At 42.0% G+C, this 20,147-nt stretch overlaps 1 protein-coding gene across 4 annotated transcripts; it reads right to left on the reverse strand.

Annotated features, from left to right (window-relative positions):
- On the reverse strand, positions 1-20,021 carry IL17RA (interleukin 17 receptor A). 4 transcript variants are annotated; one of them, XM_026868235.1, is made up of 12 exons: positions 20,002-20,021; positions 17,450-17,593; positions 16,155-16,279; positions 14,989-15,115; positions 12,994-13,041; positions 12,745-12,902; positions 11,408-11,485; positions 10,893-10,968; positions 10,794-10,808; positions 9,846-9,947; positions 8,755-8,796; positions 1-8,138 (listed from the first exon to the last, which is right to left on the reverse strand). In XM_026868235.1, the coding sequence occupies exons 2-12, from the start codon at positions 17,583-17,585 to the stop codon at positions 6,634-6,636; spliced, it is 2,412 nt and encodes an 803-aa protein (XP_026724036.1). In that variant the 5' UTR covers positions 17,586-17,593; positions 20,002-20,021; the 3' UTR covers positions 1-6,633. The 4 variants fall into 4 exon arrangements, with proteins under 4 accessions (XP_026724036.1, XP_026724035.1, XP_026724038.1 ...); XM_026868234.1 differs by having other exon boundaries at positions 1-8,141; XM_026868237.1 differs by lacking the exon at positions 9,846-9,947.
- Between the last annotated feature and the right edge of the window lie 126 nt (positions 20,022-20,147).

Below are 20,147 nucleotides of genomic sequence, written 5' to 3' on the forward strand. Positions count from 1 at the left end.
GACAGTAATGCTTTTGCTGTGATTCTTCTTCCCATTTTTCCTCTTTATTGCTATGTGTCTAAAGAAATCTTTGTGTCATCCCACCCCAAGTTCTCCCCTTTCCTTTCTCAATTATTTCTTTGTTTCAGGTTTAAGCGTGAATTCTCCTGGTACCCCAGACCAATTTCTCCTTGTTGTCAAGAGCAGCCAGTGACATTCACTGGAGTAGGGCTCCTCAGGGAGCCTGCACCAACATCTATTAGACAGCTGTCACTGCTGTTCTGGATGTCCTTTCCCAGTACTAAGCACCTGGGTTTTGCTCAACCCTGTGTGTTGATTAGCAACACCCTCAAAAGTCAAGCCATTTTGGCTATCAGGAAGGGTAGTTAATACAGACATTTGGTTATGAGCTTGTTCATTATGCTTCACATCATTGACAGGCAGCACCCGGCTCATCACCAGAGGGCACAGGTAGGAATGAGGGACTGGTGATGCCAAGCACCAAGCCACCCTGATACACGATGTACCATCATTAATGCTGGTGCTGTGACAGATCCAGCCAGCCAAGCTCAGGTCAAGGCCTTTATTAGTGGGTCAGTAATACCAATTGCCCTGGCTGGTGCTCTCAGTAGAAGTAGGAACTTTAGGGCTATTCACATCAAGTTAAGCCACTGTCCCATCACAGCAGGCTGGGCAGAGCCCTCAGTATGTGGTTTGGCTCAACTCCGGAGATGGAAGATCGGTGGGATAAAAGCCATTTACTTAGATGTGTCATTTACTTTGATGTTCATTTACTTACAACAGCCTTAAAGTCTGGACAGCCGAATGTCCAGCACCACAGATGAGGAGCCACAAGTGGGTGCTTGGCCGTAGGCTGTGCGCCAGGCCACTGGCCCTTGTCTTGCTCAGCCAAGAGAGATCGGGGCAGACTGAAATACTCCCGATTTTCTGGAGTGGGTGCCGGGGGCCTGTGACGTGTCCAGGCCAGGCTGGCTCCACTCACGGGGGTCTGGGGGGGCAGGAGGCAGCCGTGCCGTGCCCCTGAGATCTAGCTCTGTCACAGCCCCGGGGACAGGGAGGGGGGCGCCTTCCTCCCCCTCCCCTTCTCGCCCCCCTGCTCCCTCCCCCGGCCGCACAGCCGCGCTCCGCTCCCGGCAGAGTCTCTCGGCGTTTCTGCTCAGGTTCCCGTCGCCGTGGCCGAGCAGGGGAAGGGGACGCGGGCGGCCCCGTCGGACTCCCGCTCCCCTCCTTCCTTTCCCGCGGACAAATCCAGCAGCGGAAGCTCAGCGCAAACCCGACTACCCGCAGGAGCCTACGGCTGATGCTTGTCCCCGGAAAACGCACCCTCCCTTCACGACGAGTCTTCTTCTAGTGCTTCTGCCTCTCCATGCTGTTTGGAGGGTCCCACTCTTCCCCTCCCGCTCCCCGCCAGGACATCACGTTGCTTTGTGACCATAAAGATTTCGTTTTTATCTTTTCCTCCTGAACAACAGGGACCAGCGGATTTTGTCCCCTCCTTGAAGAACTCCTGCTGACCACGACGCTGAGATGTGAGAGTGGCCTGACCAGCAGAGATGTGCCCTCGGGGTGTGGGCTGCCGAAAAGAAGCACGCTTTGGTTTCGCTAGGACTTGCAGAGCTGCCACCTCTGTTTCCCAGCAGCAGAGCTGCAGAGGGCCTTTGCATACCAGCTGGGGAACCTCTGGGAGCACACCAGCCATCTGGTCATTTCAAGCCTAGGAGCCACTTTCTCCAAGCTGAAAATGTCTACCTCTGTGCTTCAACCTTTTGCATCTTCCGTTGACTTCACATGCTAAAGAAACATAATCCAGGGGCTTAGTCCCCATTTCACTACCACCGAGACATTTACTTCTGGTGAGAACAGGGTTTACAGCAGCCTACTGCTTGCTTCAGAGGGCAGCACCCAGGTGCCGGGGCTCTCAATTCTCTGTGAATATGCATGTTTATGGGATCAGTGTTGGTTTTCTTTTACACAGAGCACAGGATCTCCCTTTACATCGGCCAGAAAGGCTGGAAAGATTTCCTCTGGCCCCCTTCCGCATCTGTTTGAGAGAAGAGATGGGGCAAAGCCTGCAAAATGCCCCCACTCAAACAGTGGGGCAGAGGATGTCAGTGCTGCTCAGGGTGGGCCCTGTGCTCAGTGAACCTCACTTTTCAATGCAGAAAAGCAAAGTGCTCGAGGCAGAGGGGCTCTGAGCTTTGCTGAAAGCCCACAGACCAGCATCCTGTCCTCCATGTGCATGTGGTTAAGGGTAGGTGGGGAAAAAGTTTATTGTTGGTAACCTCTCATAGAAACACAGTTATCTTTGGTTTTAAGCTCCATGAATGTTGGGTGGGGGTTAAGGCCTGCTCTTCTGCCTGGCTACAGCTGCTCCTGACACCAGCCAAATGGAAACAGGAGCATAGAGGCCACGTTTGGAGGAAGGACTTTACCCCTCCCAGGCTTATATTTTGTTATCTGGGCAAGGCTGCTTTCACTGGGAAAATGCGTTTCCTGTCCCGAGCCTTTTTTCAAGCTGTCCTGATGGGAAGGGGAAATGAAGCACAACCAACTGTTACCCAGAGCCAACAGCAGGACTGCAGGCACAGCCCAGACTTCTGCACTCACATCCATTCTCTCCTTCAGGGCTCAGGCTTCAGTGGGACTGAGACTGTCCCACCTCCCTTTTCACAGAGTGGGAATCAACTGCCTGCTCCAGTGGACTGCTACAACAAAATGTTTACAGTCTGGTAACTTCCAGCTCCCCTAGGGCAGAAGAGGGGGTGCCATCAGGCTCTTCTCCCCCAGCTCTCAGGTGGCTGAGGAGTTTCAAGGGGCCAAAAAAAAGCCCCTAGAAAAGATGGGGCAATAGCACTGTTCTGTTCAGAGCTGCAGCTAGGATGGGTGACTCACTGCTCTCCCCCACGCCAAATGGAGAGTGAGCAAAGGCTAGGCTTAACTTTCCCACCAGTGCTTTATTTTTAACCTGAGCCCTTATGTGGGCAATTGTGTGAATTTTGGCCAGTGGCCTTTCTCTTCAGTAACTTCTTTTTGTCTGGACAATCTTGGTGCTGTGAGTGACTGTGATTGTAAAACTTGGTACTGTGAACTTTTCCTATGTGATGTGAGATGTGTTGAGGGGATGCTAAGTTCCTGGCCAAAGGAGGTGTGATCAGGTATATTATGCTTGTATAAATATTTATTTCCTTGCACCTTCCTTTTCCAGCATTAAACAGAGTAAAAGCTCAGAAAGAACAAACTACAGTATTATTCAAGAAAGAATGAGAGGATACCTGTACCTAGGAGTACACAATGCTTTCATCAAACAGCTGAAGAAAAAAGAAAACAACAAACAACTTTGCCAAAAACTAGGCGAAAGAAAAGCTATTCACCCCCAACTATGTTTTGCTGTTCCTACAGCTAAGTTCACAATAGCACCAAAGCATGTAGACAAACATCCCTTATACACCGAAATGTAAGCATAGTTGAGACACTAGAATCACAGCAGAATTACTAAAAAGTCTTACTTCAGTACCCCTTCAAAGCACATAAGTTGCTGTTTCAGCAGCAAGTGCCTTTTTCCATTTAAGACATTATTGAGAAAATGGCATATTTTAAATTCATCTAGCCATGGCACATTTAAACCACTGACAGCGAAATCACAGTTCAAATTTGTCCATGGATGCAGAGGTTGCCTGGGTCAGATGACCCTGCAAAATGATGCTTCTGTTGCATAGAATTGCTTTGTAGAAAAAGTGGCTCTTTGTATTGCCACGGTTTCTAGGTTGTTAGTAAATGTGCTGTTTGGAGAGCGTAAAGCTCTCAGAGTAGCTGGCTGTCCAGAAGCCCCCTTGCAACTAAAAAGACAGCTCTCCTGCTACTTCAATTACTTCCTACAGAGAAAGATTTAAAGCTCCTCAAATTCTTGTTTATAAGCCTGCTCCTCCTTTTGAATTCCCTTCTTTGGTAATTGAGCTCTCGCTTCCATTTAAACCCTTCTGCCACAGAATAGATCCATTTGCAGAAGAGAGATAGTGGTACCATTAAAGTGCAAACAATACCTCACCCAACGCACCTTGCACACCTGTTGTATATTCTGCCAGCATTAAAATACTGGTCCAGGTCAATAACACTTTGCTAAACGAACTCATGCCATATTAAGACATACATCCCTTGGGATTCTGTTACAAGCCTTGTAACACAACTCAGCTATTCAGCATTTTATTGCTCTCTGCTATCCTGACAAAATGACTACTCCCAGGAGGGGAAACTGAAGTGAGAGACAGGGCCTGTGGCCAATTGACACTTGGCATCCCCCTGGCATTAATCAGAACTTGTATTTTTTAAAAAGCAAGATTGTTAAAATAAAATTAGAAACTTGTGACCAATTTTGCTATTTTTTTCCCTCCTTTGAGTCTTGCCGGGCTATTCTATTTTGCATTCAGGGACCAGCAGATGCATTAAAGTTACTGGATTTCCTCATGTTGGATTACTAAAAGTGTCTAGATTTTTCCCCTCAAACAAACTTCTTGCAAATGAAAGCAAATTCTAAAAGCTGTAACACCAAGGGAGTTTATGATAAGGGAATGACTAATGCAAGAAAATCCAGATGACACTTCTGAGCTTCCGATTTAAATGATTTCTGGGAATTCATACCACTTGAAAAAGGCTCATAGGGAGAAAAAAAATCAGATTTACATGTTAATTGCTGTAAAATAAAAGAAAATTTAAGAAATGGGATCATCAAGATGACATTCACATAATCTGAGAAATGGGTTCTCACTGGAAAAGCGTTGAGATTGAAGCTGCTGGGTTGGAGGACCTGTTGGGGTGGGTCCTGTACAGACAGGAAACAAAGGTGGCACACAGCCTTAAGTCTGGATCTGTGCAGGGACTGTCCCTTTGTTAGTCTCTAGGCATCTGGCAGCAGAGAAAGCAAGCTGTCTTAACTGTCCTGCCTCACTGAGCAGCCTTGCACAAAAGTTACAAACATTTCCCATCTTTTAACACCCATTTAGAGGGACCACACACTTCCCACCCAAAGGCCATCAGCTGTATCCAGCTCAACTGGATACAGCCGCACCACTTTGCAGGAACATTGTGGCAGTTGTCAGCCAGTTTAGCTCTGGCTCTCAGTTTTGCCTCAGATTACTACAGGAAATACTAACATAAGGAGTTAGAATTGAGGCCATAAACATGTTGAAGTAAATATATCCAAAAGTATTATTGTTTTTTAATTTAAGGAATAAAACACATAAGGAATAAAACAACAAATACAATTATAAACATAACACAATATTGGTTGCAAGTCAAAAGAACAATTAACTTCTGAGATATCAGATTTTTAAAAAGCTGAAATAAAATTCTTAAGATTTTTTTGATGAGTAAATTTGAGAGGAAGATGACAAGCTTGTCTGAACACAAAAGAGAGAGAGAAGGTAAAGGCCTGGATGTATTTACATGTCAAGCTGTTATCCAGTGGGCCAGACTGCAGAAATTGTGACAACAAACAGCATAAACACCAGCCTCATCTAGTCTGCCACCTGGTCAGTACTAAATGGGCCAACATGCAATCAATCACAGGCATCAAGCCCACTTTTTAACAAACACTGGAATTGATACCATCACTGCTCCCAGAAGATGAACTGAACTCCTTAATCTATTTTTCACAATGGTTAATCTGAACTACATGTGCTTGAGTTTATATCCACATAAGTTTTACACACATTTTAGCTCAGCCTCCTCTAACTCTGTTACAATTTCTAATCTAAAACAGCATCTGCTGAAGCTACAGTTTTTTTCTCCTCCAAAACAGTCTTCCATGTCCTTAATTGCTTGTCACTACCTACACCTTCAGTTCAAGTCTTCCTGGTGCTAAGATGTCCAAAAGCAAACAGCACTGCAGCAGTGCATTACAGAATACACCAGATTCCCCTGATTCAGTTAATTCTGTATTCAGCCCTAGATCCTTCTTATAATTGTATAGTAAGTCCATTATTCCTCTTCCCTCCTTCCTCCTGTTGGCTTTCAAGCACATATCTCCCAGTAGGGAGAGATATGAAGACTCCTCATGTACAATTTTATCCCACTCAGTTACTGAATGGCCATGGAAATGAAGTTGCAAATGAATGAATGAGTGGCAAAAGAAAAAACAAATAGACAGCCCTATCCTAGCTGAAGTTTAAGGCACATCTTTAACACAGTATTTACAACAAAAAATTAAAAGTGTGTATTAAAATGGCAATGCAAATTTTGTCATGTTATCTAAATTTATTTTCCAAACCCTGGCCATGACTTCTATCCAGTGCAGTAGAACCAGTACAGCTGGAGGGCATTTTGAAGGCACAAGTGGACGAGCCACAACTTTTTTGCCATCCATCAGTGAGGACTCAATGTCATACGTTTCCCCAAGGAACACAACTATTGCCTGTTCTTTCACAGTGGTGGCTAATATTCATTGCTTCTCTCCACATAGAGTTGCAGTTGGAAGCAACGTTACCAGTTTGGTGGGCAATCCTGCCTCCTAGCAGACGGGACGATCCCACCAGTAAGTCACTGATAATACAAGGATGGTGTTGGAGATGCAGTTTCAGCACTGCACATGGTACCACCTTCCATCCCTGTATTTCAAATGGAGCAGGTCCCAGATAGAGTCTAGCAGTCCTCCAAAGCTTGGCCAGTGTCCATCACCTCAGCTTGATACCCCCAGTCAGAGCTCCGTTGAATGTCCTGGAAAAACAGCTGCTGCTGAAGACTCTTTAGACTGTTCAAGACCTCTGGAGAGAGTTCATGGAAGACCATCTGTTTTTCCTGACTCTCCTCCTCCTCTTCCTCCTCCTCCTCCACAAGGTCATCATGAGGCAGAGGAGAACATCTAGAGATGTAGCCCTGGTCTGACTGCACTGACTGTCTTTGGTCTTTGCATTGGTCATCAAAGACCAACTGGTTTTGCTTGTCAGCCTCCTCTTGGCAGAGAGATGGCTCTGAAGGAATTACACTCTGCTGGTAAAGAGAGTACATGAGCCCATTCAGATGGTGTCTCAGTTCACCTGAGAGATTTGCAGGACTCTGGTCATCTATAGCTGAAACTTCAGAGTCATTGTGGAGGATGATGCTATTCCTCATTGGAAAGCTTGTCTCCAGAAAAGGAACTCCTTCCATAAAGTCTTCATTACTCAGCACATGATGACCAAGTATATTTCCATCTTCCGTGGAAGAGACTGGCTCTACTACCTGAACTAGAGGAGCCTCATCCATAGGAAGTACCATAGTCTGAGAAGTCGGATCCCCACATGGATTAAGTCGAGGTTGCAGTTTACAGCCTCTGCTTTCACCTTCATGCATGTGGAGGTTGATGACATAACAGCAGTCAGGGTCAGGCTCCCATAGGTGCAGCTGGTGTTTCACAATTCCACCCGATTCACTTAATGAATCCACCTGGCGCTCTCTGTTTAGGGACTGCAACTCCTCATCATTATCCAAGCAGACAGTTTCACTCTCAAACCAGTCTGGGTGCTCTGTCTGCCAGTTCTTGAACTTTTGTATTGCCTCTTTCAACTTCCTCCCACTAGGGGTATCGATGTAATTTTCAGCTGTGATTTCCTGGATTCGATGGATGCGCCCAGGTTCAAACTTCTCCAAGTCCTGAATCCGAAAATAAATATCCTCAAATTTATCCATTAGTTGGTACCTGGATGTGACATTGAACAGATCAGGTATATCTTTCTCACTACTTATCCCCTCAAAATAGCAGACTATATACATTCCAAAACAGGCTGGCTTCTTGAAATCTGGCAGAATCAAATTCAAGGCTGGGGTGAACAGGTCACCCATTGGCTTTTGCTGATCTTGCTTGAGACACACAGGCTCACTCCCAAGCATGGCCTGCCATTTGGCCTGGGTGCCCCGTGAACATAAGATGATGATCTTTGAAGACAGGTCTTCCATTTCCTTCTTCTGCCGAGTAAGCCAAGGCAATGGCCCTAACTCTGAGATCTGATGATCTTCTAGCAGATCTAAGGCTACAGCAGTGCCACAGACGGTCATCAGAAACTCAGCAAACTTCAGCACCACATCCACGTACAGCAGGTGATCAGCAGAGTACACAATCCAAACCTTTCGGGGCTTCAAGGGTGGCAGAGGAAGGTCGGTATATGGTGCTGCTGAAAGACAGAAAAATATTCATCCCAGCTATATGCCCAAATTGTAAAGGTGCAAGCCAGCAGCAATCAGCATAGGAGAATATTAACAAAAGGTTCTAGCAACTACTAGTTTTGAAACTATTTCGGCAGCATAAGCAGACACCATCTCATTGTAGAAATTCAATACCAAAGTCCAGACAGTGGAGCTATAATTTATAAAAATGCCCAAATGGTTCATGGAATTTCACAAACACAAAAAAGTAATATACCAGCTTTAAGAGGCTTGAAAGTGTAGCTATATTCTCTGCTGGAGAGCTGAGTGCACTCACCCCCCCAAAAATCTCCTATTGCTATGGCTTAGACAATTATCAAAGGTTCTTCTGCCAGTACAGCCTCAGCTGGGTCAAAAGCCTCACCACTTTACAAAGCAATTATCTCCCATCTGGCAAATTACGGCATTCCAAATTCCATATACAAAGTTTCTTTTAGCTAAACAGGAGGATCCTAAGGCTACCTTTTGGTTTTAAGAAACACACTACAGAATAGGAGAGCCTAAGAGAGCCCCTTCTGGACAACCGTGGGAGACTTCCAGAACACATTACACATGCTTGACAAAACAGGCAGGACATCTTACCGGTCTGCAAATCATTGTGGTCGCATTTCCCTCTCCAGCGTCCTGGAAGAGAGAGAAACTCACTGTCAGTTCTGAAAACACAAAGTAAGATTAAACCCTTAAAATGACAACCCCTTCCAAAGATTGGGTTAAAACCAAAATCTTTAGTTGTGCAGGGATAAAACCATGAGGAGGAAGAAGTCTAATAAAAAATGAATAAATGAACAAAGACTCTTCTGCAGCCAATTTTGCTATGGATTTCACTATATTTTTCCTTTGAGAGAAGGAATGCACTCAAAACCAATTTTATCCATCTTTCCCACATCTGGCCAGCCTTAAGTAGTACAGAAACCCAATTGTTCTGCTACCTCCTCCTTAAGGAGAAGAGCCTTAATAAAGATATTTTTTTCTTAAGAGGCTTCTCTAAAGAGGTGACTAAAATGTCCCTAGCTACATGTTATCCAAGATAAGTTTGATGTTAAGAAATTTTCCCAAAGATTTCCCATTACTACTCTCAGGTAGAAAAAAAACCCCACAGTGGAGTTTCCCTGTGATAACTCCCTCATAGTTGCAACACAAAAGACTAGAAATTAGTTCTCAAGTACCCAAATTTTCTACCTGCTCAGTGTCAACCTCTGTGTTCTGTTTTTCTTCTTCCATCTTAATTGAAAAACATTAAGCTCAAAATAATATAAAAATGAATTTTGTAAAGACTTTGGGGGACAGAGGAAAGACTAGAGTCTGGACAAACAGGAAGCTTCTGTCTTGCAAAACTCTCCTGCAACGCAGGAGAAAAATAAATGGAAAAGATATCTGTAGCAATCTGCAGGAAACAAAAGGGCTGAACTATGAAGTTCCTTTTTCTCCTCATGAACTCTGAAGCTCTATGGAGTATCAGACAGCATAACCAGTGGAAAGCTTTACTTAACTAAGTGGATGGTATTAGGATGTTACAAGTTGTATGATGTAAAACAGAATACCTAGGCATTATCTCAGTGGCAAGACATCAGAGCAGCAAGGAAGAAAACAACAATAGGAAGAAGTATAGAAGGAGGAAAAAAAACCCCAGTTTCAGCATTGAATCTTTTCTTCCTAGCTGGTATGAGTCTTACCTGCTCGTTTTTTGGTCATCCAAATCACACCTGCTATGACTGATCCCACCAGTAACACACAGATCCCAGTGATACACCAGTAGAGCCATATAATCATATCACCTGCAGTACAAAAGTAGTGCTCAGATATTGCTTTACACAGAAGGAGTTTCACCAAAGAACAGAAGTCTCTTGAGCAGTAGAAGCCAAGGGAGAAGGACCCTGGCTCTGCCCAAAACCACAGGTAGTCCAGCACTTCCTCCTTAAAACATACCACAGTCTCTTCTCAAAACAAACTCCTGCGTTGATGATAACGCTCTACATCATAAACTTGCTCCACAAAGAACCATATGTGCAGCACACTGAAAATACAGATCAATAACCTCCCTCTAAATAGCACCATTTATCTGCTTTGACAGGCATGCTGCCCATGACCTGCCTGTTCATGTAATCTGTCTTAAAAAAAAGGTCACTATTTTGGGTGATGTAGATTTTTTCAATCTACAGGTGTGTTTTTAAATCTTGGGCAAACTAGTTCCTTACAGGTGTTGTGCAGCCAAAAAAAAAAAGATGTAAAATCATTGTGCATATGATTTATCTTGACATTCATAAAGATGAATATATGCAAGCTATTCTCTCCAAAAGCTGCTTTATATTATGCAAATTTTTTAACACTGAGCAAAGTGACAGAAAGTATTTTATATTAAGACTCTTCTTGTCAAAACTGTTTCTCAGAATTTTATGCAAGTGAAGTATCTCTAAAAAAACCTGCTCTTTAAGGTTCACACTGCATACAAATACTTGCCTCATTAAATGATGGTGAAGTAACTCTTAACACAGTTCATTCTGAACTCAGTGTTACAAGGGGACATTTCCTGCCCACTGGGTCATTCCCAGGGAGGATTGTTATTCTTTATGACAGTAGAAGAGCAGCAAAAAAAGTTTCAGGGTACTGGAAGAACTTCTTACCTGATGGGTCTGTACCTGCAAAAGGCAAGAGATACATTACAAATTCAGCTATCATCTGTAAGACAATAGGAATCTAGTTTACAGAAAAGCAGTTCTCACTTGGAGCTGACGAACATGGGATGAAAGCAGAATGTCTCAGACAGTCTGTGCCACAGTTCACAAAGAATGGCTGAATCTGCAGTCGAAATAAATTCAGAAAATAGAAACTATTCTTAAGAGCAATTTTGTTCCTCACTTTATTTCCCCCCCGCTTCGACATTCCTTGTATTTTAGTACAGGGACACAGAATTCCCATTTCCCTTCAAAAAACAAGATTAAACAAGGATTCCTACACTATACATTAAGGTGGCAGTGAGCTCCTGAGGTGGCACACTTGCCATTCCAACTCCATATTCTCTGACTTGGCAACCCTATACTAAGGAAAAGACACTGTCTACAGAGAATACCTATATAAAAAAAAATAAATGTTCAGACATAATCATTATTTCCCCGATGCACGTAACAGAGGTTAGCCAAACTCAGAACAAAACACTTTGCAAAACCCTGTAACATTCCTAAGCTGCTCCTTGTCTTGCTGGTGAAGGAAGGACACAGGGACAGCAGTGAGATTCTACCTGTATTTTGTAGTTGCAGCAAGCTCTTATGTTCTTCTCTATTTTGATTGTGACATTCACTTGCTGTTGCAATCCACCCTGCAGAATCAGATGCAGATTATAAGGGAAGTAAGACAATGGAATGAAAGCAGGAAAAAAGGAGCTGACATAAGAATATGGAGTGTTCTAAAGAAGCAGGATTTTTTTTTTTTTTGAACAAGCACCCCACAGAGAACAAAATGGATAAATAGCCTGGCCACCATCACTGCAGGTGTCCCGTGTGACAGACATGGTAATACAATTAAGACAGCAGGCTAAAGTTGCACAGGTAACAGGAAATAATTAAGGATGTATGTTATATAACTTCAAATGTGTTAACTTAGTCTTACAGTTTCTTAACAATGTAAATGTCTTCAGTTATTTAATGTGTAAACTTTAACAAGCTTCCTCATTTAATTAAAACCAGCTGTCAACACTGCTGCTTCTGACACTAGAACAGACAAATAAATTACCCTCGTTACTTGTTGTATACAATCAATATAAAAATCTAAATACATTCTTTACAGTGATTAGCAGATACATACTCCAAATTGAGGTATATTCCCCGCTACCAGGGAAATATGTACACAGCCATACCAGCTAGTCAGTAGTAACTTAATACATATCAATGTATGTAGTACAAAGGGTTTAAGTATGGAAGGAAAGGAAAGACTAAACAAACTGAATGCTAATATATCTGCCCTCCACCCAAAGAAGGGTGGGGACTGCTACCAAACATTCAGCATTTATCCTCCCTCAGATACCTGAAGGGGAACATTTCTTATGTCAAAAGACACTCTGGATCTACTTTTTGCCTCTCAGCAACACAGTTAAGACCTACAGGAATTGATTCTCACCTTGATGGAAGTATGTTACAAACCCACCCAATCTCTTGATCTAAAAAAAAAATTTAATCAACACACACCCCCCCCCTCCACTATCACATTTGATAAACTATTTCAATGATTTATTGAAACTTTGCACCTCTGTTTTGGTCGATTTAGTTTCATCCCTCAGGCAATGGCTTGACAAAGGTAATAAAGCCCAGATAGTCAAATACCAATTTTTGTTTTTCTCTGCAGATGTTCACAGACTGCTCCATGCATTATAAAATTCTGTTTCAGGAATTTGTTGAATAAAAGATCAAAGTTCCTCTTTCCAAAGGCAATTAAAAATCTGTGAAAAGGACAGCTGTTTTCAAGGAATTTAAGTGCATTTGTTATGTCTCCTACATCATGGCTCCAAGTCCTTGTTCAGCAACCATCAGAGAAATGTTTGCCTAAATTACCACAGAGGATATAATTTAGGAAGGTAATTACCTCAGTGAAATCACGTGTGATCATTTTACACTTCTTCTCATTCAGGAAACTGGCCACATGAATTTGGTATCGGGTTGACTCCATCCATGGATTAAAGCTCACGAGCAGAATTGTATCATCTATAACTTTACCTTGGATCCTGGGCTCCCACAAGCTGCCTGGAATTAGTGCAGATATTCCCAAGTTTCTCAACTGTCAGAAATATTTCGACAGAATACCCATGTCTACATGACTCAGACAAATTTTTACCTGTCTTTATACATGGGATGGTTCTTTTCATCAGAGAGTCCTTGCAGTCTGCAAGAAAGACCATCAGTGACTAGTCAGGAACATTGTACTTCCATTTTGAAAAACTATCCAATTTCTTATCAGAAGCCAGACACCTAACCAAGCCCTCCTTGATGAGACGAGACTTTTGTTCAAAAGCAGCAATAAAATTCCGCAGCAGAATAGTACTAGTTTCCAGTATATAAACGAGACCCTCCACTGATATTACGTTTCTTTTTTTCCCAGAACAGTGATAATAAGAAAAGACCGAAAACTTAGAATACTTATTATAATGAGTAATATTTGACAACCCTTGCTAATGTAAGACTTGTGTAGAGAGGGTCATAGTGGAATTAAAACTTCATATTGATCTCTGGACCTTGAGAACGCCACAGTGATCAATTCCTTCAAAAGCACTCTTTCCCAGGAAAACTAGGAGACTGGAATGTTTCTTGATCCCAAACACTCTTCCATATTTATAATTCTCTTCACTTAATTTAGCAGATTGGCCTGCTGTTTGTGAATTTCTTCAGTCAAATTCACAGTTACATATTCAACATTTAGCAATGTGTGATTTACAAGCCTCAGCCTACATTATGTCTCTCCTCCAGGGTTTGGACAAAGGAAAAGGAACAACTCCCTGCTTAAACAGTTGAAATAAAATATTGCATATCTTAAATTTTCAACTTTCAAAGCTGGAAAATTTACAGTGCCCCTGTAATTCATGTATAAGTTCTAATCAGCGAAGTTCCCTGCAACTGCTATCTTCACACAATGCATCAGGTTTCTGAAGAACAGTGGAGAATAAAAGCCAGGAAGTTCTTAGAGTGAGCAGGTGTAAGAAAGGATAAGAGGGCTGAAAACCAAGTGCCCCCTCTCCTTTTCCAGCTCAGGTTGACTGACACCATATACTCTGCCATTTTATAATGGCAAAGTCATGTTGACAACTGTAAGCAAGTTAAGAATAAAATTATGAACCAGTTTTAAATCTCTGTATTGAGTGTCAAATATTTACAAACTAGTCAGTGCAGACAGGGCATTGCAGATGCTCAGCATCTTTGGGGAAAACAAAGACTCTTTTCAGTTACGGGAAAATTTTTACATACACAAGAAAGGGTCAGGCACTCAGCTCTGTCAAGTTTTTTGGTAAATTATACCTAACTGTGCCTTTGAAATCAAACTTCACATGTCTAAAAGTCAATATTAGAAACCAAATTTTACTCCTTTCAATGTGGGAATTCTGGTCAGTACTTCCAGCTTCCACAAGCAGAGTAGCAACTTCAAAACACTTCAAACTACGTAAAAGCAACAGCAACAGTCTGCAGAAAGAACAAAAGATGACTCTACAGCCCCATTCATGTACATGAAGTATCTTTGCACCTGTTCCACTGATGAACATTTCAGCAACAAAATCCAGGAGATGTAACTTACCTTCAAACAACCCCTCAGAGGGGCATCTATATTAGTTTTCAGGTTTAACTATGAATTTCTCTTTAGCCGTAGCTGTAACAGAATTCTTGACAAGCTACAAATAAAAGTTCTCAGAAATTAGAGGCCCAAGTCCAAGGCTTTTTCCAGCTTTCTAGAGAGCACATGAAACTTTTTATAGCCATATCTTCCATGTAGGAACTATAATCAAAGGGTCTGTCCTTCACAGAATAATCCCTCCAGATGAACCTTATTCTGAGCAGAGATCTGATAAACTTCTGGACACAGGATCCCAGAAACAAGGATGGTAACTTGTAGCACAAATGATACATGCATTTTGGATACATACCACAAAGGTATTGTAGATAAAGCTAGCACCATGGACTTTCTAAACAGCAATACTCAGAAAGGACCACAGGTTTTTATAATACTGCCACCCTATCGCCAGACTTGCTCACAGTTCATGGATCTGGTCTGGACCCAACCTGCAGGTCCACAAACCATCACAGTCCTAAGCTCAAGGCCTAAGTGAGCAAGAGTATCTCTTACCAGGCATTGTGACAGACATGGACTTGCAATTGTAGTCTCCGTCTACATCCAGTTTGGGCAGGTGGTAGACAGTCACTTGGTAAGTCTGGCCGGGTTCCACTTCAAAACGGTCAAAAGTGAAATTCCACTGAAAACAAAACACATTCACAAGGACTTAAACCAAGAACATTATTCTATAAAGCCACTGAAATTAACAGCTGACTTGGCCTTGTTCCACTGTGTTTCCTCATCCCATATGACCCTTATTCTGAAGCTTGACTGTTAAAGAAGGATTTCAAGTGTATTAAATACACAGTCCCTTGGTCTGTCTCAAATTATTCTGTTTGTAATGAGAAATGTACAGTTATTTCTTGGGATCTTTGAGCTGATACAACAATCTTACACCAAACAACTGTGTGCAGTTTCCACTAAATTACATTGTGAACTAGAAGGAGATTAGACTAAAATATGCAGGTTGGAGTCTAGTATGAATCTTGCAGTCCAGTGCAAGAGCATTTAGAATTGCACTTATACATGTATAGTTCTGTACTTGGCCATGACATACACATCTTCTTAAATCTATACCCTTTTCCGCATCAGCAATGCTGTGCAAAATGCTGGAGAGGCACTGGCTCCATATTGTAAGCTAACTATGGCCAAATTCTGTGTGGTAAGCAATGAACTCCAGATTCCTTTGTTCATAAAGGGAGATGTGGATGCTCAGCATTCTTCTGACAAATTTCCTAGACTAAGTGTAAGCTGAAGGAGCATCCCCAAGGTTGGCACTTGTCTCCACAGCAAGAGTACAAGAAGTGGAAGTAAAAGGAAGGCTTGAGTTAAAAAGGCTATAAATGTCACTGCTGTCAAGCAGAATGCAAAACCTCCTATAATTACTTGCTTTAAGCAACACCCAGAATGATGATGTGCTAGGTATTGAGAGCAACAATTCTTAAAACCTGAAGGATGGGAAGATTGAAAGAGAAGCCAAGATAAGGAAGCAGCTTGTATGTAGTTACACACAAGTGTAAAACAAACTGGAAACGACAGCAGGTCTCAAGCGCAGTATCTTGTTTCACCAACTCTTCCAAGCAGTTTGTACTTTTTAATCAAGAACCTTGCTGTAAGACAGTGAAAGCAGAACTAAACCCATGGACTAGAAAAAGTAGTTTAGAGCCCTTAGCACTCACCCGGCCTCCATCTGGTCGGACCTGAAGCGTCAAGTTGTTCTGAAAGTCAAACCGGGCGCAGACCTGTCGATTGCTGTTCACCTGCATCACAGCCAGCTCTGCCCCTCGGAGGTACCGGATGCTAGCTGAAGACACGGGGACAGAGAGAGATGCCTTTCTTTTCCTGTCACCTGCACATGTAGAGGTTGCAACCCTCACAGAGATTACCACTGTGCCTAGTCTTATCACAGTCTTACTCCATTGAAGCACTGAGGATCCCAACACAAAGATAACTGGACATAAAGAAGTGAGTGTGCAAGGTTGACTAACATGACTTTCACCTTAAAGATTGTCCTGTATGGCAAGAGCTCCATCTGGGCAAATGAAGGGGCAGAGTAGAAGACAACTTCATTCTTCCAGACACCCTGGCATTTCCACAGGTTCAGTGTTGTGTTTAGCTCTGCCTCTTAAGGCTGCTTCAGGCAGTTTGGGCATTAAAGCAAATACGCTTTTATTTTGGTAAACAACCCCAGTGAGAAAGTTTATAACCATAGCTACACTAAATGGCTGGGTTACTTGAGTCACACCTGCTTCTTCACTACTATGGCTATACTGAGATGGTAACTTTGTACAGCCCTTAGCCAGGCCTGCAGAAGGAAGAAATGAATATGTTTAATTCTGTCCTGAATCGAGTGTAAAGCCATGGACAAGAGCACACAAGGGAAACATCACACACTAATATTTGGAGCATGAGAAAACCTGATTTACTGGTACTCATTTAGGCTCCAGCAATGAGATAATTACTCCTTTATCATATAAGAAACATAAGTTACAAGGACTGGATTACCTGAAATGGGAAGAACTTGCACTGGGTGCAACAGTGCAGAGTTTGCGCTCTCAAATTAATTCTCATTTGTTCAGTTTGTAGATATAATTTCACCTGCATAGGGCTGCTGCAATCATTACTATGCCCTGAAAAGGTGACACTTGCAGTGCAAACCTCCTTCCTCCCTTCACTACCATGGTAAAGGAGCAGACCTCTTGATTCATTTTTAGCTGCTTTTCCCATTTTAAATGTCATTATCCCATACCAGTGGAAGCATGTTAAGCTCTTGAGCACCCATCACAAAAAGACTTGATTCAGTCATCAAGAGAAAAACATCCCCCAAACCAAAATGAAGCAGCCAAACCCCCAAATTTCAAACATTTCACAACTAGATCAGTGAAAGACTTCAAGTCATAATTCTCCTCCATATCCTTGCTAGATCATGCCTAACTCCTCTACTACACACTCACATTAAAGAACCACCACTTACCATCAGTGGCCACTTTCCATTCTATCCGAAGCACAGGGAGCAGTTTTCCATCCAGCTGACGGAAAACATCAGAAGAGACATCAAGACTGCTTGGAGCAGAAGGAGTCCATGTGGACTGAAGCCAGCTTGCCTCCATGCAGGTACCTGTCCAGCAAATGAAACCCACCATTTAAAGTGAAGCTGAGGAAGCTCTACCAAGTTGCAATTATGGTCTGTCCTTTGGCTCAGGATTACCCAGAGGGCAAAACTGGAGGACTGTTTCACAGTTCAGAATGGCAGTTTTCAGCATGTAAGTACTTTATAAATTGCTTGTAATACTCTGAACTCACTCGTTCTAGTAACTTACACTTCCTCTTTTCCTTAAAATCCATTAGTAATTATTGCAATCAATGTAGTCAGGCTAAACAGGTCACACAAGTTTACTCAGTATCTCCTGCAACAAGTCCATATCTTGCTGCTGAAACAGACCTATGTTAGAAGGCCTGTACTAATTTCCAGCCTTCCAATTATAAGAAGTCTGTCAGATACCCAGGGAAATTGTTCCAACAGTTAATTACTTTCTGTTTAAAAACTGCTTTCTAATTTGAATTTAGCTTCCAACAACCGCTTGTTATGCCTTTCCTAAACTAATGAGCTCTCTGGACAGAAAAATAATTTCTGCTAGTCAATACAGCATTAGGGAAAACTGTTTCTGTAATCTCACCAGAAAATGAAATCAGGTGTGACAGGCATTAGATAAACATGATCTACTTAGACTTTAAGACATTTGACTTATCAGAGCATACCAAAAATAGCTCTGCTGAATATCGGTGAAGCACAAACACAGGAAGAACTAGGCTGACAAATCAAGGAGGAGTTTTAAGTGGGAAATCATTACTGTTTGAATGTCTTAAATAGCTCTGTGGGGGTGAGTGTAGGCCTAATGATATTTTTCTAAAAATATTAACAATCTAGAAGAAAATACAAAATAACTTAGGATACAGCATTTGATAACTGTCAGACTTGGGGGGAGGGGAAAGCAGAACTACCAATAAAAACCAATCTGAGTCACTTCGTATACTGGACCCATTCAGACAAAACACTTTTGACACACTGTGATAAACGTCTTTGCACATGTAGTAGGCCATATTTACCTAATGGAATTTATAACAGTATTTATTTATAACAATACTGCTAAAAAACTAGCAGAAAAACTATTGAACATGAGCTGAGTCATGCAATCTATGAATCATATGAATAGACCAGAGTGATCATGTAATATATCAAAAAAGAAAAAAAGATTTAAAACCACTATACAGGCTTTGGAGAGATCAGTATGATATTCTTTAACTACTTGTTGGATCCACACTAAACCACTGTAATACTGGAAAGAGAACAATGAAGAGCAAGAGAATAAATTTGTGGGTTGAACTCCTCAAAAGCAGAACATGTTTTGCTACAAGTTTCAGCTAACAGAAAACCACGCTGTTAATGAAAGATTTTATATTTACTTTTCTAACCAAACCTGGTAAGACTGAAGTACTTTTCAGAAAATAATCTTTCCCCTAGAGCAGAACAACATAAAGAGAACCATAAGGCAGAATTTAAACTAAATATTCAAATAAGGCAGCATTTTAATGGTGAAACTGCAGTTTGCCTTAGCTGTGTTGTCAAGCTGTATTCCAACGGCTGTCTGCCAGAGGGAAATATGATCTGATGCCACCCAATCCCTCTCCTGCCAAAAAAATTTTAAATCTGGCTATTTTCAGGATAGTAATCTCCCTGATCTGGCATGCCAAGCATGGCTACAAAAATACTTGTGCCAGTACAATACAGGGTTGGGCACTGAGGCAGAAAGGAGCCTGCTTATGACTACAGAGAAAGGCCAATCAGTTCTACAGCACCATCCAGACACCTCCATGTACCAAACGGACAAATGCAGAACACTGCTTGTTTTTTTAAGAACATTACCCATAGTGTTTCAGATGTGTGCCATTGCTAAGACTTGACCCGTTATACCAGATATGTCCAGTATATTTGTTCAGTGAGATTTACAGTAACTCTAGTTTCCCTTTCAAAATCATAGAGTCATTTAGGTTAGAAAAGACCTTTAAGATCAAATTAGTTCATGAACTTTATGCCGCAAAATTTACATTAATTACTCTCAGCTGCACCCCTTTATGCCCCTTTTCTAATTCTAGTTCATATATTAATTTTTCAAATACTATCATAGATATAATAGCTTGTAATGAACGCTTACTGACAAACTTGTCCTAGAATTCCTATTTCTTTAAAAACTGACTGTCCCAGCTTTAAATAGAAACTAAACAAGTTGGTTCCACCCACCCTACCCCCCACCCCCAAACTCTATTCTGAAAAATACTTAACTTCCCATTCCTTTTTAGCTGGAGCTGATTAAGGATCAAACCAAAAACTCCTAATGCAAGGCATGATAGCAGTGCTTCATTTTACATCTCTGACTCTAGCAGGAAGAACTTGCTGTATGAACCCAGTTTAAGAAGAAAAATGCATGATCTGCTGAGAAAGCAACAGGGAAGAAAAAAAGTACTTACTATTTCTTACGAGGCAGTTTAAATCCTGTGGAGGGAAAAGAAACAAGAATATTACTCTCAGAACAGCAACTGGATTGACAGTAATTTGCTTCTGCCTGGTGGCAGGAAGAAAGCCATTAAGTCAATAGGGATGCATACAAACTGGA

Source organism: Athene cunicularia (genome assembly GCF_003259725.1).
Source record: "Athene cunicularia isolate RWA chromosome 1 unlocalized genomic scaffold, athCun1 chr1_part2, whole genome shotgun sequence".
Lineage (NCBI taxonomy): Eukaryota > Metazoa > Chordata > Aves > Strigiformes > Strigidae > Athene > Athene cunicularia.

Bases quoted from the DNA above. Each gene is read 5' to 3' on its own strand.
- IL17RA (XM_026868234.1), bottom strand. From the start codon at position 17,585: ATGGAGGCAAGCTGGCTTCAGTCCACATGGACTCCTTCTGCTCCAAGC. The intron at 15,116-16,154 runs GTGAGTGCTAAG...TTTTGTTTTCAG, and splicing joins TCCGACCAGATGGAGGCCGG to TGGAATTTCACTTTTGACCG. The intron at 8,797-9,845 runs GTAAGACTCATA...TCTCTCTTCCAG, and splicing joins GATGACCAAAAAACGAGCAG to GACGCTGGAGAGGGAAATGC.